The sequence below is a fragment of the Anopheles marshallii genome, chromosome X (genome assembly GCF_943734725.1).
Source record: "Anopheles marshallii chromosome X, idAnoMarsDA_429_01, whole genome shotgun sequence".
NCBI lineage: Eukaryota > Metazoa > Arthropoda > Insecta > Diptera > Culicidae > Anopheles > Anopheles marshallii.
Window position 1 is genome coordinate 17,836,781 of NC_071325.1, and position 26,808 is coordinate 17,863,588.

The 26,808-nt window shown below is 38.0% G+C and overlaps 1 protein-coding gene across 1 annotated transcript; it reads right to left on the reverse strand.

The window, feature by feature from the left end:
* Positions 1-22,504: 22,504 nt before the first annotated feature.
* Positions 22,505-24,531, reverse strand: LOC128714687 (uncharacterized). Its single transcript, XM_053809565.1, has 4 exons — positions 24,403-24,531; positions 24,116-24,326; positions 23,708-24,056; positions 22,505-23,495 (listed from the first exon to the last, which is right to left on the reverse strand). Exons 1-4 carry the CDS (start codon positions 24,529-24,531, stop codon positions 22,505-22,507), a joined length of 1,680 nt encoding a protein of 559 aa, XP_053665540.1.
* Between the last annotated feature and the right edge of the window lie 2,277 nt (positions 24,532-26,808).

Below are 26,808 nucleotides of genomic sequence, written 5' to 3' on the forward strand. Positions count from 1 at the left end.
CCATTTACAGCATTTTTGTCGATAAGTGTGGCCAACTTAATAACAACCAGTATTTTACAGATGGATACCTTTCGGAGGTGGTCACGAACTTTGATACATTTAACACATGCATTGAGGCCATGCTTAATCTATGAGCTGGCTGCTATTTTTTACGTTCTATTATTGGGGTAGATCACGCTCTAAGCCAATTTTTTGTATGCGTTTTGACGTTTCCAGGCTTATCCGCTTACAGCACGCCATACAAATGGCAAGCCAAGTTAAGCCTAGGAAAGAAGGATTAGATTGGTTTCTCAATGAAAGTACCCAAGTACCCAAAACCCAAACTCAACAAATGTCAAAACAAAGAATTTTGCTAGCTGGTCTGAGCCAGGTTAGGCCATGTTTCCCGTGTGCGAAAAAGGTAAACATTTTTTTTTAACGAAAACAACTGGAAAAGGATTATTTTAATAATCAGACTTATATATTATTTCAAACGAATTGAATTTAAAATTAAATTTCTAAACTATAATCGATTTTTCTCAATTTGTAGTTTACAAAAATGATCCCTTGTGTCATTCTTTATGTCAAAATGCTATGTCCTTTACGAATCTGTACAGAATGATACAGCCCGGTACCTGGATTATTTGGCAGATGCAGGCTTAAAGCTTAAGCTTTCTAACTTTTGGGATGATCTACCCCATTACTAGGTGCGAGTCCTCCGGGTCAGTTTTTCATATTCACAAACAGTGTCAGCGCTGTTGAAGCACTGAAATCTGTCAAGACTATGAAAAGCTCTGATTACTTTATCCGAAAAATCTTGGATATACTAAGCTCTCTGTTTAACAAAGCGTTTCGAATATCGCTTATCTGGTTGCCTGCTCATTGCGGTATCTCCGGAAATGAAAAGGGCGATCTTTGGGCCAAACGAGGTGCCTAGGAGAGCAACTTTTTTGAGAGGTCGATTCCCCCTCACGAGTTTCTTCGCACCCACATTTCACATTTTTGCAGCCAAACTTAGGCCTAGAGTAGGCCTAAGGCACTGCTCGACACAGATTTTAGATCGACTAATTTTGGATCAAGTGATCCTCTGATCAAAATGATTAAAGTTTACAACACGCTAGGAAATAATGTCGATTTCAATTTAAATGTGAACAACTTTAAGACCTTTTGCATAGTTTAGTTTGACAATAATACAATGTTATTTATTTCCTTGTGCAATTACTGTAACTATCTACGTTTTCGTTCTTTTTTATCATCTTCATGAAGACTTTTGTAATATGTTACTATTGTTATTGTCATTGTTATGTAGGCTTGATAGCTGGATAACTTAATTAATAAATATGAAATATGAAATATGAAACTTCCCTTTTCAATGTCTACTATGATCCCAGCGCTAACAATGCAATTTTCGATGAGTACTGGGGTTTTATCATTGGAAGTTATTTTTTAAGTGTCCAAACATAAAAAAACAAATCCAAACTGTATCCACGGGCGATTTGGAATTGTTTTTTAAATAGTTTTTCTTGGGTATCAGTTGCCACGCGTTCCTCAACAGTTTTTTACCGGTAATTTTAAGAGATTTTTAAAATAAATTTCCTTTCACTCGGTGATGTAGTGGAAGCGTTGCCAAATCCAGTAACAACTACGAACAAAATATTCTGCCCTTTTTGATTGAGTACAGATTTTCACGAGTTACCACATGTCGTTTTCACCTGAGTTTATATTGAATTATAAACACTATAAAAATGTATTATACCCGAGCTACCGGGTGTCTGGAGAAGTAGAATTTTGTAGAATCAAGTTCCAATGGTCAAGATACCATCAAATGCAAACCGGCAAAATATGTAATATCGCCATAAACTTCAGGAAACATCTTTTGAATGGAAGGATCAGTTAAATAATCGGTACAAGGTAGCCCGCAATTTTTTTACATTTTCTCACAGTTTTTTGATAGCATCCCAGCTATTTTTGAATCCGTCATGAGGTTTTCTAACTCCAGCCTATCAATGCTTGAATGACAATGCGAATTTTTTGTACCGTATATATGGAAGGACAATGGAAGAGCTGCTACAATGACGAGTTCTATGTGCAGTACGGCGAACATACTGTCGTACAGCGGATTAAAACTGATAAGTCAATAAGTAAGACGTACGCTCCATGAAGAAACATTAAAAATATATGACAAACCGGGGAAAAAATCGGGACAAATTCAAAAATATATGGAAAGCAGTCAAAAAATTATGAGACGCATTCAAAAATTGATGGGACGCTATAAAAAAATTCTGACCGATCCAAAAATGGCTGGAAAACTGTCAAAACATTGCAGGATATAATTATACACCCAAAATAATGTTCCGAATTTAAAGTATATTACCTTCAGATGCATCCAAGTCATCCGATATCTCAAAGAACTTCATTATTATTATTATTATTATTATTATTATTACTATTATTATTATTATTATTATTATTATTATTATTATTATTATTATTATTATTATTATTATTATTATTATTATTATTATTATTATTATTATTATTATTATTATTATCATTGTTGTTGTTGTTGTTGTTGTTGTTGTTGTTGTTGTTGTTGTTGTTGTTGTTGAATTGACGTATGTCTAATTGAACATAGATTACAAACATTATATGTTACATTTTACATTTTATGTTTACTTTAACAATCTTAAATAAATACTATCCTATCCTATTCGTCTACGTAAGTAACCCGTTTGTTTTAAATACAATTGTGCTTATATGAAAGTCATACTAGTTGCAGAACTCATTAAATGTTTTGCATAAAGCGATCAATGGGGCATTATAAGTGTAGTTGCAAGCCTAGTAAACCTGCGCTGTACCAACTCTAGTCTATTAGTCCAAACTGCGGAATGTGGCGTCCAGGCTACAGTATTAAATTCTAATATTCTGCATAATAGCGAAGCGTAGACTGCATTTAGGCACACAAGGTCACTGAAGTGTTTTGCATTTCTGATTACGAAACCTAACATTCGATTTGCCTTATCTATCACAGTTTTGTAGTGTTCAGTAAGTGTTAGTTTACAGTTAAGGATAGTTCCAAGATCCCGAATTTCAGTTTTTCGTGCCAGTTCGTTGTTGTCAAGAGTGTAGTTATGTAATACTGGGTTCTTCTTACGGTTAAAACTCACAATGCTACATTTATGCAAAAAAAAAACTGCAATGAATTTAAACAGACATTTCTGGTTTTTCCTGATTAGTATTCATCAAGTTAATGAGTCTTGCATAGGTACGTATGCACCGGATGGGATTTTACGGGCGCTGGCATAGTGTTATAAAAAAAGGTAAAAATTTTGCTCGCATTTCATTTGTTAACGGTGAAATCTTTTGAAAATACCAAACGAACGCTTCAAGCGACTTACAATAAGTAAATTTCAGTTTATTTTCACTCATTACTTTTCAGAATTATACATTTTAGGATTGGGTTAGACAGCCCTGAAAGGCTGTGATATAAAAATTGAAAAGAAATTGCCTGGAGAGAAGTATTTTTTTTTTTTTTAGTTTGAACGGCCGGCCGTATCGACTTATTTTACCACGTAGCCGGATAGTCAGTCCTTGCTACGGGGGATTGGCCCGGATGAGATTTTGGTCCGGTCCGTTCGTGTGAAGACCGGCGCCGCTACCATCATGCCACCGGACCGCCCCACCTGGAGAGAAGTATCTTACATATAATAATCCTCTATAAGTAAACTAAAAAAATATATATCTTGTGATCTTCCCAACGGAATGGTCATTAAACAATAATAAACTATACCCTCAACTATCCTTACTTACATCTCCATGCCTATTATGCATGAGTGAAGAAGCTTACGATAATGTCACATGTTATTCTGCTCTAAAATCAACCATCTATTTGCGAGTAATTCAATCCGTGAAGATGGCTCCAGTGATGAAAATATGCGTTCAACCACTTCTGAACCAGTAGCGGATATAACATACACAAAATACACAGGATATGAAAACAAAACAAAAATTCGTACATACATACAGATCTGCTCCCAAGACCGTGCGAGGTAAACACGTTGATCGGCTGTCGTCTGCATAACCCGAACATCTTTGATTATCTGTTCGCCAGGCACCTATGGTCCGTGCTGGGCTCCATCATCACGTTATCCTTACCTCATCGCCCGAAGTGTGTTTGTACAACCTGACATTCTTTCGCTGCCTTTAGAAAGCTTGTATACCTGCAAAAGCATATCAATCACCTTCGGTGACAAGCTGCGTGTATGCGAACGTGCTATTTATTTGCAACGATCCCAAACATCCTAGATGTTTGTGTGTGCATGTGTGAGGAGTTGTGTTACTGTGTGTATATCAAGCATACCGATGGACGATGGTACTCCATGCATCGATTAGTCGAAGTTTGTGTTTGTGTATTGGAATTTGAAGCGTCGCTAAATAATGAACCTGGTGGGGTAAGCGCGAACCATAGCTAGATGGGTGATGGAAAAATAACACTTTAAAGCCGCATTTGCCCGTATCGTAGCAAAGTATCGATGTTTATGTCCTTATTATTCCATATATCATTCTCGTGTCCTTTTCACTCACGAAAAGGAAATGTCAGGAGTGGGATGCTATCGTCTGGTCCAAGGTGCTCCTCCCAACCGTGCCGAGATTGGAGGCCACGACGTAACCAAAGGAAATCGTTCCTCCAAGATGGCGCATAAAAATCAAGCCAACGTGACAATGATAGCACCTCAAATTGCAAAATCGATACAAGGTTGCAATAAACTTGCGCTCATTTGTTCCGGTTCCGGTCGGCACGAGGAAGCAGACTGAAACTTTGTAGTATCGTAGCATTCCAAGGCATCACAGCCAAGCTGCAATGCTGATCAGAAGAAAAAGACACTGAAAAACAAAAATAACAATCGAACACGCCATGCTTGAAACATTTTTACAAAGCAGTTCTACGAAAAAACATGAATAGGAAGTTTCACCATACCTCACTCAAAAATGTAATATGGAAACAGTGACAACATAGGACAGTCATTTTAGCGAAGCATATAGATGTACAGAATGTCTTGGAACGTGTTCGGCACAATGCAGGAAGCCTCAAGATGGTTGAACTGGCTAGAAGCTCTGTTTATGGTTATTGATGTGAGTTGGACTCTTTAAATACACCGAACTGGGTCAAAGAGCTAAGGGATGCGTGTTCGTGACCTGCCGCAAATAATGAGTCAATTTATACAATGTGCACTGTCATGCACGCAAGTTAAGCGTGGCACTATCAATAAATAGCTATGGAGCCGAAAACGTCCGACTTGTTTTTAAACTGCCGTTAATTATTTATCGAATTGACGGTATAAGGGAAAACGCTTTTACGTGTCTGAGAGCATGTAATTCGAACAGACTGCGCTAGATTTGTGGTGCTGGAAATAATTGAATTGATATGGCATATATTTTTCACTCAACTTTCCACCGTATCCGATCAATCATTTCAATTAGTGCATGAGGTGGAAAAATTATGGTGGTAAATTAATCTCATGCAGCATGCAACTGTTATTTTTTGCAACATTTTTGCGATATGAATATTATGTGGGAAGTTTTTTTAACACGTGTCTCGTGTTCGATGACATGTAAAATATCACAGAAAGCAGACAAATGTACTGATGCGGAATAATCATGCTAAAAAAATATTATTACTAATTTTAAAAAAGGTAACAAACTAGTATAGCCCAGGTTGAAATTTCATGCTCCTTAATTTTCAAATTGCATGTGTAGGCGCAATTCAAAAATTGTGTAGGCGCACAATTTTTTCGGTGGTACAGTGTGATTTCCGCATGATTTTATAGGTCAATTTTTTTTTAATTGTAGATGTACTCGACCGTTGATAGTTTTATTAATTTTCAATTAAATTTCTAAAGAGCATACAAGTGATTGATCATTTAATTGTTCGATCAATTCTATTAATTGTTTAAGCTTAAACAATGCCCAAGGAGTATATATTCATGAATCATTGTTGCAAACAATGACAAAATCAACATAAATGGTTACAGCTAGCTATTTAAAAACGGATAACTATTTTAGCGTTTAATAATAACACTAGTAAAGTCAAACTGTGGGATGCATTTGATTCTCATTCATTTTATTTTCTTCATCCTTCCATCCTTCATTCTAGGACAATGGCGAATCTAACGGTAGGCGGAGTAGCCGGCCGCTTAGGGCTCCGCCGTGTGGGGGTCCCGGAAAAAGCTCTTTAATATTCCGATTTCATGCCCAGTGTGTTCGATCACAATATTACCTGAAGGCTGTTAGTAACATAGCACCTTTATGTGTCGTTTAATCTTCCAAGGGCACCATTGGATGTATCAAAAGTAATAACAAGATATCGTAGAACTAACTTTGTTCGCGTCAATTGCTCGTTGACATATTCCTACACCGTCAGTTATCACACCGGTGCGTTTTGTTGTTTCACAAAGTGACCTGCTACCTTTCTTAACATCGATTTCTCTGGATTTAATAATCTAAAACCCCACTGCTCTGACAATGGTGTCATCAAAGAGAACGGGATAGTTCGATCGAATGGTGGTCCAGCAGATCAAGGCTACTGTTGCCGCACCACGCCAGGCCAGTTGATCGAGCCACAGTAAGTCCAATTGCGCCATGAGCTTAGCCGTTACCGTTCGGTGTGTGTTTCATCCGTGCGGTAGTTCCCGGTCAAAAAAGAGTACTGCAAAAAAAGCAAGCATTGCAAGTAATGAACTTCCCACTATTATGCCACTACCGTGTAGCATCGAAGGACAGGTGTAGTGTGCAACTTGTACGTTCCGAAAACCACAACCAGTTTTGCAGCATATTCGATAGACGTCTTCGTTTCAGGTCTACCCGGTCCCGGCAAAGTTGTCGCTTCCTCGCTAAAAGTCGCTTGTTCCTTCCATCAGTGGTGTCGTTCGGAGAAGTTGCAAACTCGCCAGCTAACTAACTGCTCAAATCCCCACGAACCATAGACTCCATCGGTCCTGATTTTGTAGTGACAACAGATGCTAATGGTAACCAACAACCCGCTTGAGTATCTAGCAGTGCTAATTCAGGCTCTTTTAGCATTGTTCTGGGATAAATACGGCATGCTGTCGTTTGGTTGACATAGTCGAAGTGCATTAGTCAAAATTATTACTTTGTATGTAATTTTGTTTGTCTATATATGAAACAATAAAAACAGAACATCCACAAACATAATGGAAACAGGCATGAAAGCTTATTTTACACGAACAAATATCACATCTCAAGTCTCCTTCTGTGTGTTTGTTTAATTTGTTTCATTCTGTCGAATTAAGAAAATACCCACGCACGTTTGCAAGAAGGGAACATACATAAGACTTTTTTACGGAATAAAACAGAGTAAGGCATCACGACACGTAATTTAAAAATGCTCCTGTTACAATTGCTGCAGTAGATATGATGAGCGTGTTATCGCTGGCAAATTGACGCTTTCCTATTTTTCAATTTTGTTATCCAGCAAAATGGCAAAAAATACGGTAGATAATTCCTGCTTTGGCGAATAAAAAAAGCATACACATGCGCACAGGCATACGCAGTCAAGGAAAGCGTTTTGCGGTCGTAAGGATCGCAACTATAATGGTACAAACAATGTAGCAATTTTTAATACATGGACATATATTTACTGCAAACTATGATTCTGACTACGACATCATTATTCTGACTGAATCTTGCCTTGATGAGTCTATTCCTTCGACGATGCTGTTTTATAATGATCGCTTTGTAGTATATCGAACCGATCGCTCCACTGCTAATAGTACCAAGATGAAAGGTAGGGGAGTTCTAATTGCCGTATTCACGAAACACGTTTCGACTCCTTGCACATCTCTCTAACAACACTGAGAGCGTGTGGATTCAGATGAGTGCTGATGTGGTAACTTTAATAATCGGTGCTGTTTATTTGCCTCCTGATCGCACAAACGATGTCGACACCATGAATAGCTTTTGCTCAACTCTTCGACAAGTAAGAGACAAATATGCTAATGAAAAGCTCATTCTCTTGGGTGATTTCAATCAGTTTCAGCTTGCTTGGAGCTTATCCTAGGACGGGGTGGTAATCAAACATAAATGGTTACAGCTAGCTATTTAAAAACGGATAACTATTTTAGCGTTTAATAATAACACTAGTAAAGTCAAACTGTGGGATGCATTTGATTCTCATTCATTTTATTTTCTTCATCCTTCCATCCTTCATTCTAGGACAATGGCGAATCTAACGGTAGGCGGAGTAGCCGGCCGCTTAGGGCTCCGCCGTGTGGGGGTCCCGGAAAAAGCTCTTTAATATTCCGATTTCATGCCCAGTGTGTTCGATCACAATATTACCTGAAGGCTGTTAGTAACATAGCACCTTTATGTGTCGTTTAATCTTCCAAGGGCACCATTGGATGTATCAAAAGTAATAACAAGATATCGTAGAACTAACTTTGTTCGCGTCAATTGCTCGTTGACATATTCCTACACCGTCAGTTATCACACCGGTGCGTTTTGTTGTTTCACAAAGTGACCTGCTACCTTTCTTAACATCGATTTCTCTGGATTTAATAATCTAAAACCCCACTGCTCTGACAATGGTGTCATCAAAGAGAACGGGATAGTTCGATCGAATGGTGGTCCAGCAGATCAAGGCTACTGTTGCCGCACCACGCCAGGCCAGTTGATCGAGCCACAGTAAGTCCAATTGCGCCATGAGCTTAGCCGTTACCGTTCGGTGTGTGTTTCATCCGTGCGGTAGTTCCCGGTCAAAAAAGAGTACTGCAAAAAAAGCAAGCATTGCAAGTAATGAACTTCCCACTATTATGCCACTACCGTGTAGCATCGAAGGACAGGTGTAGTGTGCAACTTGTACGTTCCGAAAACCACAACCAGTTTTGCAGCATATTCGATAGACGTCTTCGTTTCAGGTCTACCCGGTCCCGGCAAAGTTGTCGCTTCCTCGCTAAAAGTCGCTTGTTCCTTCCATCAGTGGTGTCGTTCGGAGAAGTTGCAAACTCGCCAGCTAACTAACTGCTCAAATCCCCACGAACCATAGACTCCATCGGTCCTGATTTTGTAGTGACAACAGATGCTAATGGTAACCAACAACCCGCTTGAGTATCTAGCAGTGCTAATTCAGGCTCTTTTAGCATTGTTCTGGGATAAATACGGCATGCTGTCGTTTGGTTGACATAGTCGAAGTGCATTAGTCAAAATTATTACTTTGTATGTAATTTTGTTTGTCTATATATGAAACAATAAAAACAGAACATCCACAAACATAATGGAAACAGGCATGAAAGCTTATTTTACACGAACAAATATCACATCTCAAGTCTCCTTCTGTGTGTTTGTTTAATTTGTTTCATTCTGTCGAATTAAGAAAATACCCACGCACGTTTGCAAGAAGGGAACATACATAAGACTTTTTTACGGAATAAAACAGAGTAAGGCATCACGACACGTAATTTAAAAATGCTCCTGTTACAATTGCTGCAGTAGATATGATGAGCGTGTTATCGCTGGCAAATTGACGCTTTCCTATTTTTCAATTTTGTTATCCAGCAAAATGGCAAAAAATACGGTAGATAATTCCTGCTTTGGCGAATAAAAAAAGCATACACATGCGCACAGGCATACGCAGTCAAGGAAAGCGTTTTGCGGTCGTAAGGATCGCAACTATAATGGTACAAACAATGTAGCAATTTTTAATACATGGACATATATTTACTGCAAACTATGATTCTGACTACGACATCATTATTCTGACTGAATCTTGCCTTGATGAGTCTATTCCTTCGACGATGCTGTTTTATAATGATCGCTTTGTAGTATATCGAACCGATCGCTCCACTGCTAATAGTACCAAGATGAAAGGTAGGGGAGTTCTAATTGCCGTATTCACGAAACACGTTTCGACTCCTTGCACATCTCTCTAACAACACTGAGAGCGTGTGGATTCAGATGAGTGCTGATGTGGTAACTTTAATAATCGGTGCTGTTTATTTGCCTCCTGATCGCACAAACGATGTCGACACCATGAATAGCTTTTGCTCAACTCTTCGACAAGTAAGAGACAAATATGCTAATGAAAAGCTCATTCTCTTGGGTGATTTCAATCAGTTTCAGCTTGCTTGGAGCTTATCCTAGGACGGGGTGGTAATCTTGGACTCATCGTTTTACCCGAATTTCACCCAGCGGCTCCACACTACGCGATGAATTCAACTATTCCAGTTTGAGTCCAATAATCAGCTATAAGAACTTAGTTGGCTCACTTCTGGATTTAATTTTGGTAGACGATGTCATTCCTAGTTACAATATAAAGCTGCTGCCTGAATTTGAGGCTTTTATTGCTCCCGATGACTACCATCCTGAGCATGATCTTCACATTGAGATTAATTCTACAAACACTAATTTAAATTATGCCTCGTAGAGTTCTACTACAAGCAATGTTCGGAACTGGAACTTCTGGAAGGCTGACTATGAGAGTCTCTGCGCCGCTCTTCATCCTTCAAGTCTTTACAAATCACTTTGGCTCGTTATATGCCAAAAACTACACAAGACATCTCTGAATCAGCTGCAGTTATCGCTTCATTACCAGATGCCGTTGACGTCCCTCTGTCTGCATTCTCCGAATCTGAAGTTTCTTCAGCAATAAATGAAGTGAAGCTTTCATACTCTGCTGGGTCGAACTTAATTTCCAGCGTTGTATTCATTCGTTGCAAAGATGCTCTAGTTCCAACCTTGACCACCATCTTCAACAAATCATTGCAGCTGAAATACTTCCCTGAACGATGTGTCTTTATGTGTCTTTATTAATAAATATGTTTTTATTTTTCCTGTCTACAAGAAGGCCTAGAGAAATAACATAGTGTATTGCAAGGGAATCTTCATGATATGTGCAGGGAGTAAAGTTCTGTAGATTGTCATCTCTCGGCATCTGTTAAGCGGTTTCATACACAACATATCTTCAGATCAGCATAGGTTTTTACCCAATCGCAGCATCGAAACCATCCTTCGTTCCCTGTTAAATTCCTGTTATCCTGCGCTTGGATGGTACAAGTTACAATGGTATACAAGTTGATGTTGCGTATACCGATTTCCATACTGCCTTCGATTTAGTGGACCACAATTTACTGCTTGCGAAGCTTCTAAGATACGGAGTCAACAAATCGTTAGTCTGGAGGCTTTCTAGCTATTTGTACATGTAAAATATTTGCGATATTTGTACGTGTAAAATAAGCTTTCATGCCTGTTTCCATTATGTTTGTGGATGTTCTGTTTTTATCGTTTCATATATAGACAAACAAAATTACATACAAAGTAATAATTTTGACTAATGCACTTCGACTATGTCAACCATGCGACAGCATGCCGTATTTATCCCAGAACAATGCTAAAAGAGCCTGAATTAGCACTGCTAGATACTCAAGCGGGTTGTTGGTTACCATTAGCATCTGTTGTCACTACAAAATCAGGACCGATGGAGTCTATGGTTCGTGGGGATTTGAGCAGTTAGTTAGCTGGCGAGTTTGCAACTTCTCCGAACGAAACCACTGATGGAAGGAACAAGCGACTTTTAGCGAGGAAGCGACAACTTTGCCGGGACCGGGTAGCCCTGAAACGAAGACGTCTATCGAATATGCTGCAAAACTGGGTGTGGTTTTCGGAACGTACAAGTTGCACACTACACCTGTCCTTCGATGCTACACGGTAGTGGCATAATAGTGGGAAGTTCATTACTTGCAATGCTTGCTTTTTTTGCAGTACTCTTTTTTGACCGGGAACTACCGCACGGATGAAACACACACCGAACGGTAACGGCTAAGCTCATGGCGCAATTGGACTTACTGTGGCTCGATCAACTGGCCTGGCGTGGTGGGGCAACAGTAGCCTTGATCTGCTGGACCACCATTCGATCGAACTATCCCGTTCTCTTTGATGACACCATTGTCAGAGCAGTGGGGTTTTAGATTATTAAATCCAGAGAAATCGATGTTAAGAAAGGTAGCAGGTCACTTTGTGAAACAACAAAACGCACCGGTGTGATAACTGACGGTGTAGGAATATGTCAACGAGCAATTGACGCGAACAAAGTCAGTTCTACGATATCTTGTTATTACTTTTGATACATCCAATGGTGCCCTTGGAAGATTAAACGACACATAAAGGTGCTATGTTACTAACAGCCTTCAGGTAATATTGTGATCGAACACACTGGGCATGAAATCGGAATATTAAAGAGCTTTTTCCGGGACCCCCACACGGCGGAGCCCTAAGCGGCCGGCTACTCCGCCTACCGTTAGATTCGCCTTTGTCCTAGAATAAAGGATGGAAGGATGAAGAAAATAAAATGAATGAGAATCAAATGCATCCCACAGTTTGACTTTACTAGTGTTATTATTAAACGCTAAAATAGTTATCCGTTTTTAAATAGCTAGCTGTAACCATTTATGTTGAATATGCCATTGTTTGCTATAATAATTAATTGAGAATTAATTGAAAATTTATTAAACTATCAACGGTCGACTACATCCACAATTAAAAAAAATTGACCAATAAAGTTATGCGGCAACAGGCAACAGTGTGATTGTTGCCGAAAAAAAAATGCCTAAATGCGGCTACAAGTATGCAATGGGAAAATTAAGGAGCATAAAATTTCAACCTGGACTATATTAGTTTTTTACCCCAATAACTTAACAAAATGTTAAGAATAAATGATGACCCAATGTTCTTTCTCTACTGTTAGAACAAAAGAGCGTTTATCGAAAGCTACATCGATTGAAATGGTCATAAAGAATAAAATTCTCAACATTTTGACAGACAATCGAGAGGTGGATTTCAAGAGTCCTTGAGTGAAGGACATCGATGTGCATAAATCACAAGAATAACCAGTGCTGTTCAATTAATAGCAAAGTGGAGGCAATAAATGTGCTCCTTTAGGAAAACAAGACCCAGAAAGTACTTACGTGACTCGATTAAATCCAGAAAGAACTACGCAAGTAAAACTAAAAAAAAAAGATATATCGGACCCAAACAGTCATTGCCCAAACACTTGCGTAGATATATGTCAGTCATAGTTATTGTTAGGTTGATGAAAAGCAGAGAAATTGAAGCAGCCGTTCTTTCACTACCTTTATTTGCGGTGATAATAGGAGAAGGGATCAAAATAAATGGGATTGTATTGAGCATAACAAAGATATAATGAAAATCAGGAGCGGAAATGAAGGAACTCATAGAAAAATGGTTAAGATTGCTCGATTCCTATCTTTGGCACGGAAGAAAAATCGCAGGACACATATGAACGCAAGTAAAACAAATAGATAAAATGCAGAGATTCAACTTTTGCGTTGATAGGTGGTAACATAGTAGACATATTCCCCGCCAAGTTACACATATCTTCTGTATTGTTTATTTTACCCCTTCTTCATGTCTGATTTCTTTGTAGATAATTTGATTCTGAGTGATGTATCCCCGAAAAAACGGTAAAATTGGCAACGTTTGTATTGATTTTTCTGCATTACGTGTTGTAGTATATTTCATTACGTTTTCGAATATAATCCAGGTGTATAGAATTTCAGCATCTGTTCTCATAGTTTCACCATTTACAGTGTTGTTAGAAACACTGTTATGACTTGAAAGTAGTATAGTATTTAAACTTAATATAATAAGAATAAGAGTGGGCGGCCCGGTGGCATGATGGTAGCAGCGCCGGTCTTCACACGAACGGACTGGACCAAAATCCCATCCGGGCCAATCCCCCGTAGCAAGGACTGACTATCCGGCTACGTGGTAAAATAAGTCGATACGGCCAGGCCGTTCTAACGGAAAAAAAAATAAGAATAAGAGTGCAACACAAAGTCATTACATTTAAGTTTTACATCTTAAGATTATTATAAGTCAGTTCAGTTCAATTCTATTTACTCAATTTGTATCTTCCAATTAAATTGAATGTGTTTAGTGAATGTGTATGTTGTACTTCAATATGCTAGTCATGTATCGCTTTTGTAGAAAAGTTGTAGGAAAATAACTATTATAACCCTGAATAGTCGATGGTTTTTTGGTTACTTATTTGCTGTCGCTCTTTAACGCAAGGATTCTCCTGGACCATACATTAAAGCGGATCTTCGGATCCTCGGGTTTCTGCTGTCAATAAATTATTTCTAAATATAAAATACGGCTCAGCTTTAGATGATTCGCAACCAAATAGTGACTGTTAACAAGAAACATGAGCTGAGTTTGACAGAAATATCTATTCCTTTATAGATCAATAATTGGCCATGTTGAATGTCTTTGGCTAAAATCTACCTACGCGATTTGGGAGAAAATAACCAACTAAAAACCCATCGTAGTGATAGTGATACAGCCATAACATGAACGATGGAATGTACAAATAAATGTATAACTGATCTTAAAAAAAAATTGATTATTATTATATAACGACGGCCCTTCGCCGTCTTATCTCTAAAATTGCTATTGTTCCCCTTTTATTTGTTCTCGGAAAAAATACCGAACGAAAATTAGTTTTTCCATGATATATTTTATAGAAAAATAAAAATTCGAAATTATAAAAATTTATAATTTATTTAACGAAATTATAAGAACTATATGATATAAAGCTGAGATTATATATGATTATATTATTTGTTAGTAGGAAGTAATACAATGTTATTTGAAGAAAATTGACACATACAATTGACACGTCATAAACAATGGTTGAGTCGTATTGCTCGCAAATTGCTTTATATTATATGTACTTTGCATGTCTAAATGTGTACATCGTACAAATTATGGTTATGAATATTTTAATTTATTCTATGGCATGTTTGTAAGTATAGGACTGTGATAGAAAATATAAATAGTCAAAATTACGAATATCATTTAAAGAAATTACTTTTCGTCTGACTGACCAGGCATCATACAATATCTCTGTCGATCTTCCCAAGGTAAATCTGAAACGCATACCGTTATTCTCCATTTCCTATCGCGTCGATGTTATTCAGATGTGTTTGGTGGCCACCAAAGCAATGTAGCAAAATCTTCCGTCAAGCCTTTCGTTAGTTGCTTTACCTAAGGTGACCCAGGTAGCAGTTTGTCTTTCAGTCACATTAAAGAATTTGTTTGCTAGAACAAATGGCCTCGTGGGGTTTACTTATTCTCGTGAGCAAGAGTGCAACCGACTCTCTACATCCCTGAAGCATGGAACCTATCGCCACCTTAGCTGGCAAAAACAAAAATAGGTTACGGGTTGTCTGAAGGACCTGAATTTCTTATTCACGTATACCGTGCGCCTTATATAGTCTAACATACAAAAGAAATAAAAAAGAACCCTACTGCCTACGTATGCACGCAACCCACAAGGAGGCATCCATAGGATGGGTATTTCTTTGCTAGCGGCGACAGCATCCGCGTGAAATGAGGCGTTTTTTATGTCGTACTCACACACTAACGCGCACACTCAACCAGTTACTAGCAGACACAGAAATGCCCTTCGTTTCCCGGGATAGTGTAATTAATCTTCAGCGAGATGAACGAGTATGAATTAAATTTATTGCCTTTCATAAATCTTCGTAGCATGTACTCGCACAAGACGCCAATTCGCTTTCGTAGCCCCATTTTAAGAGGTCATAGATTGGCGAATAGAACGAACAGCTGTGAAAGTATAAAAATTAAAAATGAAAGTATTAGTAGCCTAAAAGAGGCTAGTTTCAATCCAATTTAGTTTTTACTGCTTTCATTCAATTAGCCTGCTTCATTTCTATCTTCAACAAAACAACGCATGTAATTGATACTAATCATCTATGATGATGTGTTGATTTTTTGTTACACCTATGCAAAACAAAACAACGAAAGTATGGGATACTAATTAAAATATTTCATTGCTTGTTGTACATTTGTTCATGCAACAAAAGTTTTGTTTTAATTATTGTTAAATTGTAATCGTGAATAAAAAAAAATCTTCGAAACCTTAAATCGTCTATTAATATAACCTATAGGAATATTCACCAATTTGCAAACAAATTTTAAATTGCCATTGAATATAGCAAAAATACTTGGGGCGGTCCGGTGGCATGATGGTAGCGGCGCCGGTCTTCACACGAACGGACCGGACCAAAATCCCATCCGGACCAATCCCCCGTAGCAAGGATTGACTATCCGGCTACGTGGTAAAATAAGTCGATACGGCCAGGCCGTTCTAACGAAAAAAAAAAAAAATATATATATAGTTATAGGTGGTATAATTACATTATATGTAAGATAATGTAATGTCATACCCGAACCACACAACCTTGCCCAACTGACAGTTACGCCAATGTCAGTTGGATGAGCCGCGCAAGGCTCTAAAACAGGCACTCCTCATCTGATCTCAAAGGAATAAAGAGCTAGTTTAATAAAAGGGACCCCCACGACTTATTATTGGCGCAGCCGGTAGTCGTTGATTAGGAAATATAACAGTGCTAGTAAGTGATAACAAGCTTACACAGTTTGCCCGAATTTGCAGCTACTACCAGATAGGGCTACATATTCATCTCCATACGATTAAAAAGTGCGGACGATTTGTGGCAACGCCGTTTCCAGCTCAGCGACAGGACCATCCTCTTCCCTTTCTCTTTAACCTGCAGTGGATTGAGGTTAGGTACCACACGTGTTGTTTCACACACGTACGCACAGGTAAGCAAATTTTGTTTTTTATCTTTTGTGTGTCAGTGACAAAGTAGAAAAAACGTTTGCTACTGTGCAACGAATAAATTTTTTATTTATTCGTATTCGTAAATTAAGTGACTTAAAAAGTGCTTAATGTTGATGGGAATACATTCCTAGCGAAACGTGGTTATCCCTATACATGGATTGGAGAAATACCGTTACAGAAAGTGCATCAGATTCAGATTCGTTATCTCACGATTCGGATAATCTCTCTCACATACCAATAAAAGCAGATCTTCCAATTGGTAATTTACACATAGAAAATAATCGTGCCATGGAACAAATACAATCTCAAATCGAACAGCTTACGCACCTTGTTCAGACACTTGCCGTAACGCAGGAGCGTCAAACGCAACAAATCCTATCGTTGTCATCTACGAACAAGGATGATTCAAGCAACGGTACTGCTGTGGGCGTTGACCCTACCTTATCGATAAACGCATTTTACAAAATACCGGATACCATAAAAGCGATACCGGTATTTGAAGGGAATAAGAAACATTTATTCTCGTGGATTAAAACCGCTGAAAATGCTCTGAATATTTTTCAAGATAACGTTCATCCAGCTATCTTCCGAATGTATGAGGAAGCTGTTATAAATAAAGTGCAGGGTCGTGCAAGGGACATAATTTGTCTCGAGGGCACCCCACACGAATTTAATGAGGTGAAAGAAATTCTATTAAATGGATTAAGTGATAAATTTGATTTGTCAACTCATATGAGCCAGCTATGGCAAAATAAAATGAATAGCACTTCCAATATTAGAAGTTATTATCTCCAAACAAAAGAGCTTATTCAAAAAATTAAAATGTTGGCCAAAAGGAACGAAAAATATAAAGGCAGTTGGTCTGCAATTAACAGTTTTATAGATGAAACAAGCTTAGCTGCATTCATTGCTGGACTTTCTCACCCTTATTTTGGATATGTGCAGGCAGCACGTGTTGAAGATTTAGAAGAAGCATATTCGTTTTTATGCAAATTTAAATCTAACGAATCTACAGCACTTAACATGCAATCAAGAAAAATGGTAGAAACAAACACAAAATTTTCGAAATCTTCTCAAGAGCGTTTGCCAACTTATTCAAACACATTCCGCAAAGAGATAAATCAGTCTCCGCGATCAGGTTATAATAAGCAAAACACTAATAGCACGCCACCTTTATCCTCTAATTATCCTGTTCCTATGGAAACTGAGACTAGCAGAAGTAAACTAACATTGAACAGAAAAGGGTTCAATTCGAATGAAACGTTCGATTCAAACAAACCTCAAACGTCAGAAATCGACGACGATGATGTTTTGGTAAATTTTTGGGAGGCTGTAAAAACAAAAGCACCGAATTAAATTTTCTACCATACATAATAGGGACACATCCTGATACCACAAATCAATTTAAATTGCTTATAGACACTGGTGCTAACAAAAATATTCTAAGAAGCGGTATTCTTACTTCAGTACTACAAACTAATACTGTTATCAAAAATATAGTTGGAAACCATAACGTAACTCAAAAAGGAATTATTAATTTAATAGGAAAAAATTTTCCTGAGCAACTCTATTACGAAATGAATTTCCATGATTTTTTTGATGGAATTATTGGATCAGAATATTTAGCTAAATGTAGAGCATTGATTGATTATGACAAAGAAATAATTTACTTTGGAGGTAGAATTGTTCCATTCCTAAAATATTTTCCTTCTCCAAAATATTTTCACCATGTTGTCTCTATTAACACGTTAGAAAATGGTGATTGGTTTGTTCCTTCTTATTCAAAACTATGTGATAATATCATAATTGAACCAGGGCTTTATAATTCAAATGGAAATAAGTCTACGGTCAACATTTTAAGCCAATCCCGAATTAGCCCAAAATTATTACAGACCTTTCATCTGAAAGTTAATAATTTCGAAACAATAAGTCCCATTGCGTTGAAAAATACTGATCAACTTGATAAACAATCCATAAACATGCTTATACGTTCGCAACATTTAACACCATTTGAGAAAGATAATCTTTTAAATGTTATTTTGAAAAATCAGCAAGTACTTCTCAAGCACAATGAAAAACTTTCTTCAACTACCGTAATAAAGCACAGAATATTAACCAAAAACGAAGAGCCAACGTACACAAAAACGTACCGATTTCCTAACCATTTCAAAAAAGACGTTGAAGAACAGATTAATGAGTTACTTGATAATGGTATAATTGTACCTTCTAACAGTCCATACTCGTCACCCATTTGGGTTGTACCGAAAAAATCCGACGCATCACAAGTGCGAAAAGTTCGAGTTGTGATAGATTACCGCAAATTAAATGAGAAAACTATCAATGATAAGTTTCCTATTCCTCAGATAGAGGAAATCTTAGATTGTTTGGGAAAATCTGAATATTTTACGACGCTTGATCTAAAATCTGGATTCCACCAAATAGAAATGGATCCCATACATCGCGAAAAAACGGCCTTCTCGACAGCCCAAGGTCACTTTGAGTTCACGAGAATGCCGTTTGGGTTAAAAAACGCGCCTGCAACGTTTCAACGTGCTATGAATCACGTATTAGCAGGATACATTGGTTCAATTTGTTTTGTCTACTTGGATGATATTATTGTAATTGGTTCTAACTTAACTTCACATTTGGATAACTTAGATAAAGTTTTAAAAAGATTAGCGTCATTCAATCTAAAAATCCAAGTAGACAAGTGTGAATTCCTCAAACGAGAAACTGAATTCTTAGGGCATATAATAACTCAGCATGGTATAAAGCCTAATCCCGATAAAATAAAAAAAATCCTTGAGTGGAAATTGCCTTCAAATCAAAAAGAAATTAAACAGTTTCTTGGCCTAACTGGCTACTATCGTAGATTTGTTAAAGATTATGCGAAGATAACAAGACCTCTTTCAAAATACTTAAAACAAGGAGCAACAATATTGCACGTAGATAATGATTATGAGAAGGCTTTCACACAACTTAAACAAATAATTGCTTCTGATCAAGTTCTTGTTTATCCAAACTTTGAATTACCATTCATATTGACTACCGACGCTAGCAATTTTGCATTGGGGGCAGTTTTGTCACAAATTCAAGACAATTGTGAAAGACCTATAGCATTTGCTAGTAGAACCTTAAATAGTACTGAGTCAAATTATCCTGCAACTGAGAAAGAGGCCCTCGCAATAATTTGGGCAGTTAAAAAGTTCAAGCCTTATCTCTACGGACAAAAATTCACTTTGATAACGGATCACAAACCACTTACTTTTATAAAAACCTCTTTCAAGAACTCAAAAATACTAAATTGGCGTTTAGAACTAGAAAGCTTTGATTATGAAGTCAAATACAAAGAGGGCAAAACTAACGTCGTTGCCGACGCATTGAGTAGGAGACCCAATGACTCAAACTGTTTGCAAGAAATTAATACTTCCTCTATTTCAGATTCACAAAACAGCATAGAATTTGAAAAAAGCGATAATGCAAGCAAAGACTCAACCATTCATTCAGCTGTAAAATCAAACGATTATTACATTCACTACACGGCTAGGCCTATAAATTATTACAGCAACCAATTAATATTTAAATTAGGGGATGCGAACTCAATTATACAAGAAACCCCATTTCCTAATATTGTTAGAACAATAATCACGGAAGATAAATTCGATACGAATAATATTAGGCAACACTTAACCACGTATCATAATGGTAAACAAACAGCGATTCTCGCCCCAGAAAACATAATGCAAATATTACAAGAAACCCTATGTAACCACCAATTCACAAAAGGTCATTTTGTTATTACTACAAATATCTTAGAAGATGTTAAAATCCCCGAAAAACAGAACTTTCTTGTAACATCAGAGCACGATAGGGCACATAGAGGAATATGTGAAGTAGAAAATCAACTGCGACGATCATATTTTTTTCCATGCATGCTAAAAAGGATTCGTGATTATATTAATAGCTGCGAGATTTGTAACTGTAACAAGTACGATAGGAAACCTTATAACATTAAGATTTCGCCCAGACCGATTACCGAGAAACCATTAGATCGCATCCATATGGATATTTACATTATAAATAAGTGCAGTTTCTTATCTATCATAGATTCATTCACAAAACATTTGCAAATGCTTTACTTGAAAAACAAGAATTTAGTGCAAGTTCAAAGAAAATTGGCTTCGTATTTTTCAACCTTTGGATTGCCAAAAGAAATTATAACGGACCACGAGACCACCTTTATGTCCGTTCAACTCAAAAGTTATCTATCATCGCTGGGAGTTTTGCTGAAATATGCGTCATGTTCTGAATCGAATGGGCAAATCGAAAAAACACACTGCACAATAACAGAGATTATAAATACGAACAAGTATAAATACGAAAGAGCGGATACTAAAACGCTAACAAGGATTGCTGTCACTCTATACAATAATAGTGTACACTCAGCAACGAAATTTACACCAAACGAATTATTGTTCAACAACATGAACAACAGAGATCCGGAACAAATTTCTAGAAAAGCACGAATATTATTTTCTGAGGCGTTTCATAACATGCAAAAAGCGGCCGACCACCAAACCAAAAATAATAATTTAAAAAGTGCTCCACCAGAACTGGACGAAAACCAAGCAGTGTTTGTTAAACCCAATATTCGAACAAAAATGCAACCAAGAGCAAGAAAAGTAATTATTCAACACGTTGCAGATAGAACTTTTGAAAATTCCAGAGGTGTTAAAAGACATAAAAGAAAAATTAAGAGGTTGAAATAAGCTGGAGTCATAGTGAAATGAAGTGTTATTTTTTTGTTTTTCTTTTGTAATTTTTTTGGTGTTTCGTGAGTGAATTTTTTTTTGATAGGTGCAGTTAGATAGTTTAAGATAGTTTTAATTGTACATATTATAACGTTTTGAAAACAAAAAAATCCCTCTAATTTTAAACTTAAATCGAACGAGGACGTCCGAGCTACACCCCCCGGAGAAGTTATAGGTGGTATAATTACATTATATGTAAGATAATGTAATGTCATACCCGAACCACACAACCTTGCCCAACTGACAGTTACGCCAATGTCAGTTGGATGAGCCGCGCAAGGCTCTAAAACAGGCACTCCTCATCTGATCTCAAAGGAATAAAGAGCTAGTTTAATAAAAGGGACCCCCACGACTTATTATTATATATATATATATATAGCAAAAATACTCCTATGGAAGATTTTCTGCCCGGAGAAAAATAATATTAAGATTAATGTAAAAATATTGTATATCTTGCCCAGGTCATATATCATTCGCTCTTTCTCTTTCCTTCTTTCTCCCTCTTTCTCTCTCTCTCTCTCTCTCTTTATCTATCCATCTCTCTCTTCTTGACGTAACCACCTTCTAGGTAATACATGCTATGTCTGGCTTACTAGACTTAATATTATCACGTAGCCGGATAGTCAGATAGTTCTTGCTAAGGGGGATTGGTCCGGATGGGATTTTGGTCCGGTCCTGTTGTGTGAAGACCGCCGCCGCTACCAATACACTACCGACCTCAAGCGATAGTGCAATTTGATTCTTTGCGCATTGAACTAAAGTTGACTTTAAATGAAATAAAAGAACAATTTTTACAACCGCTTTATGAGACCAAATATCTAATTAACAAAGTTCCCTTTTAGATCAGAGTTGAATTCCTGATATATGTTCATAATTGTTCGGCAAGTAGCTTATTGATACACTTGAGAAAGGTTTGTGACATTACCCCTTATCAGTTTATTTAAGCAAACAGTGCGTAGACCCTTGTAACGATTGAGTTATCGATAAGCTCATTGAGCGGCTCATTGATAAGCACTTTTTACAACTTCGCACGTTGAAGCTCTGCACCCGCCAATTCTCGTAATTCGCGACGAAGAACCTTTCCGCTGAGGTTCTTCGGTATAGCGTCAATAAAGCGAACTCCACCATGCAGCCGTTTTGCTGCTGACGTTCGATCAAATACATACTTCACTATGTCTGTTTCAGTGATGGCAGCTCCGGCCTCATCTGGCTGCCGTACAACAAATGCCAACGGGAGCTCGCCCGCTGCGTTATCCGGTACACCGATTACAGCAGCATCAAGTACAGCTGAATGAGTAAGCAGAACTGCCTCAATTTCCGCTGGAGGCACTTGGTAGCCTTTGTACTTAATCAGCTCCTTCAATCGATCGACAACGAAAAACTCACCATCCTCATCATAATATCCAACATCACCAGAGTGCAGCCAACCGTCTGCGTCGATCGTGTGCCGCGTTGCCTGGTCATCGCCAATATACCCCTTCATCACCTGCGTGCCACGGAAACATAGCTCTCCACGCTCATTTGGTCCGAGGATTCGGCCAGTGGTTGGGTCGATTATCTTTACCTGTGTCCCTATTTGGACACGACCAACGCTTCCTGGTTTGTGATCGTCTCCGCTCTGGATAAGAGTGGCTAGCGTAAGCTCGCTCATACCATAGCCTTGGCGAACGTGACTTATATGAGGCAACCGTCGCAGTAGTAGCTGCTCCGTCTCACGTGAAAGTGGAGCAGCTCCACAAATGATTGTTTGAACGCTGCTAAGGTCATAGCTTTCGACGAGCGGATGTTTCGCCAGAAACAGCACAATGGGTGGCACTGTCAACAGTGTATTACAACCATAAGTTTCAATGCAACCAAGATAAAGAAAGGCTTCGAACTTGGGCAATGAAACCATGCGCTCCTTAATGCACAGCACATTTATGAGGCTTAGGCAACCAAATGCGTGAAACCAGGGCAACACACAAAGCACCACCATAGGATCCTGCGCTTTCGTTAACGATGACGCTTCCCTGCGATCAGAAACAGAAAACGAAATGGTGATACTAATTTTAGTTTTAACTGTTACGTTACTTGGAAATTGAAGGTATGAGATACAGTACCAGATACCTGCCACATTTGTTTTTTTTTTTTTTGGTAATTAAATATTATTAACTGGCCCATGGCAATTAATAACGATCCCCTGCACATCAAAAGTGTTCCTAAGCTTCAAAAAAATACCTACTCTGTCAATGCCACGCTGGCCATCACGTTCGCCTGCGTCAGTTGCACACCCTTGGGTAGTCCTGTCGTACCGGATGAGCACATGATCAATGCTACGTGCTCATATACGTTCGTAGGTGAAATATTAAACACAAACGGATTAACAAAGGAAACTGGGGCAAGAAAATGTTCCATTAGTGTGTAAGCTACACTTGAAGACACATTTTCACAAAGATTCTCATCCCCAAACAATACAAGTCTTTCTATAAAGTCGCTACACTGCTTGGCAGCTGCAACTACCCGGTCGGCAGAAAAGGGTGACAGAAATACGACACGAGGCCGTGACAAATTGAAAGCGTGCACGAACTCACCTAAAACAAAAAAAAACTATTTAATTTATACGGAAAATCGTGCACAATGTACCACGTACGTTCGGAATAGGTGAGGTTGATAGGAGCAACTGTGGCACCTAGCAGAAATGAACCAATCAGTACTACCGGGAATTCCATCCGGTTTTCGGATACTAGACCAATTACATCACCGCTACGTATGCCAACCTCCCGACGTAAACACTCAGCAACTCGGGCGCCCTGCTCCAGCAGCTCCATGTACGTAACTTCAGTTCCATAGACACCATCGATCTACAATCACCAAAGTAAAGGATTTAAAAAACCTGCTGAACTAGTGATCCTCAGAAATGCTTGACGGAAAACACACCAAAGCTATATCCGAACCGTTCTGCAACAACTTTCGTCGTACGAACGTGCCCAACGATGCACAACCAGCAGTAATGTCAGATTTGTGCGGCTGACCGCTTACGATAAATTGACTGTCCTTAATCGACATACTTCGAAGCGTGCTCTCAAACAACTGTCGCCAATGTAAAAAGGCTTACACTTGGTGTCTGCAATATTGTTTTACGACAGTACTCCTCATATCAGATGCGGTCGCTATCAAATGCACCCGTACGATGACAAACTGAATCAATCGATTATCCCCCCTATCCAGTTTAAGCTTACGCCCAGCCCGCGAGCATGTGCTGTACATCGCTTAAATGCGAGTGTTTATCTTGCACTGGTGTTACTAAAACGCTTTGATCTGGTTTGCTTTTATCGCCAAAAACGACCTTCAATGGTTTGCTTAGTGGTGTTATTTGCGTTATTATTATTTATAAAGATTTTTTCTAGAATATATCAATTTATAAAATGTTCAAACAAATGTACAAAACAAGTTTACATTGTTAACTTTCTATGTAGTTAATCGACAAAATAAGCACCAACGCCCATTGGGATGACCATTTTTATTAAAAAAAGAAAACCTTATTTATTGATGTGGAAATTATTAACACAAATTCATCTACAGTTACGAAAATTGTCATTTTTCAAAAATATCAGTCATCCGCATCTTAACAACTCAGCTTAGTTGTATTTCGCCGAAAATAATTCTTAGGTCAGCGACCTTTATATAGGAAACAAACACTTTGAATCACGCAGCAGCAGGCCACAAAGCTCTACTTCATTGCTAACGCCATCTGTTTACCAGAATTTAAGCTTTGCAAAAGCACACGCAACTCCGTCGTCTCCGTTAGCACCTTGCTAGTTTTTGAATAAGCTTTAACATCAACATAAACTTTCATACCGCTGCGTTTTCGAACCAAATCGATTTTTAACTAAATTTTTAACAAAACGAACCATTTTATAAACAGAGAAAGTAATCAATCAAATCAATCAGTGAAATTATGCTGTATTTTTTGTGGGCTTGTACATTAACGTTAATAGTTGTAATCAGCGGCGGCCAGTTCCTGATGAAACAATAGCCCGTACAAAAACACAACGCGAACACCAAAACTATGTGAACACCAATTATTAACACATTGTTTAGATCAGCGGTCGATAAAGTCCGGCCCGCGGGCAAAATGCGGCCCGCGGCAGCAATCAATTCGGCCCGCGATAGGATTTGCCTAATTTTGAAATATGGGAAGAAACCATTCGTTAGCAAAATATTAAGCTTTATTTTTATTTTATCTTTAATATATCTTTAAGTATGATTTTTTGATTTTTCATACCGTCGTACTCTTCCAACATTCTTGATCATACTTCTATCAAAAAAAAATAAATAAACATAATAATATCAAAACGTCACTACTTAACAAATGTTACCGCAACATTTTAGCGATGCAGATTTCATTCATATAGTTACACATTGTTATTTTCTATATGTACAACATTTGTCGAAGTGCTTTTTCATCAGAAATCAGTTGTCAATTTGTTTGCTTTCTACAGGCACTGAACATCGAGCAAGAAATGTCAAATCGTACGTTTTTCTCTATAAATTTTTGGCTGTAGGCGCTGTTGTACTATCCACAGAGTATCACCAATAAATTGTGCGGCATTGGGGGATGGAGTCATCTAGAAGCGCAATTGCCTTTGTTTTGTTGTTTTGACTGGTCATACTTTCACGTACTCTGTTGCTAAATGAAATTGATAAAGTGAAAATTATCGACATCGTAATCTCTAAAATATTGATATTGTGTAGAACTCGTGACGAAAAAACAATCAGTCTTTGACTACTAGTAACTTGCGAAAAATATCTTTGTACGTTGTTTTAGATTCTATTTTTTCAGTTTTAAGCAAATCTGAGCATGTCATCCTCTCAAAAGAAAAGATAGAATGACTTGGAACATCGTTCGTTCAAGCAAGAATGGAACATGCAGTATTTTGTGATCGAATATAATGCCGAAATAACTGGTTCACTCTGCAACGAAACTATAGCTGTGGCTAAAGTGTACAACAAATGACGCTACTATCAAACTAAACATGGTGGTCAATATTCAAAATGATCTGAGAATGAAAGGAAGCAGAAATTAGAGTCTTTGAAGAGGAATATAACAACGCAGCGCAAATTATTTGCTAACATTAAAAATAAAAATGAACCAGTGACAAAAATTAGCTCACACGCTAGTTTCTCCAGAGGCTTCGAAGTGTATCACAAAGGGCCCCTCTAGCATACGGAGAAGGATGAAGCGACGCTTTTCTGGTCCATTTCTGGCATAATACATACAGTTTTTCTTACTAAACAGCTCTCTGGGCCTCCCACACGCCGGGGCTCTAAGAAGCCGCCTAC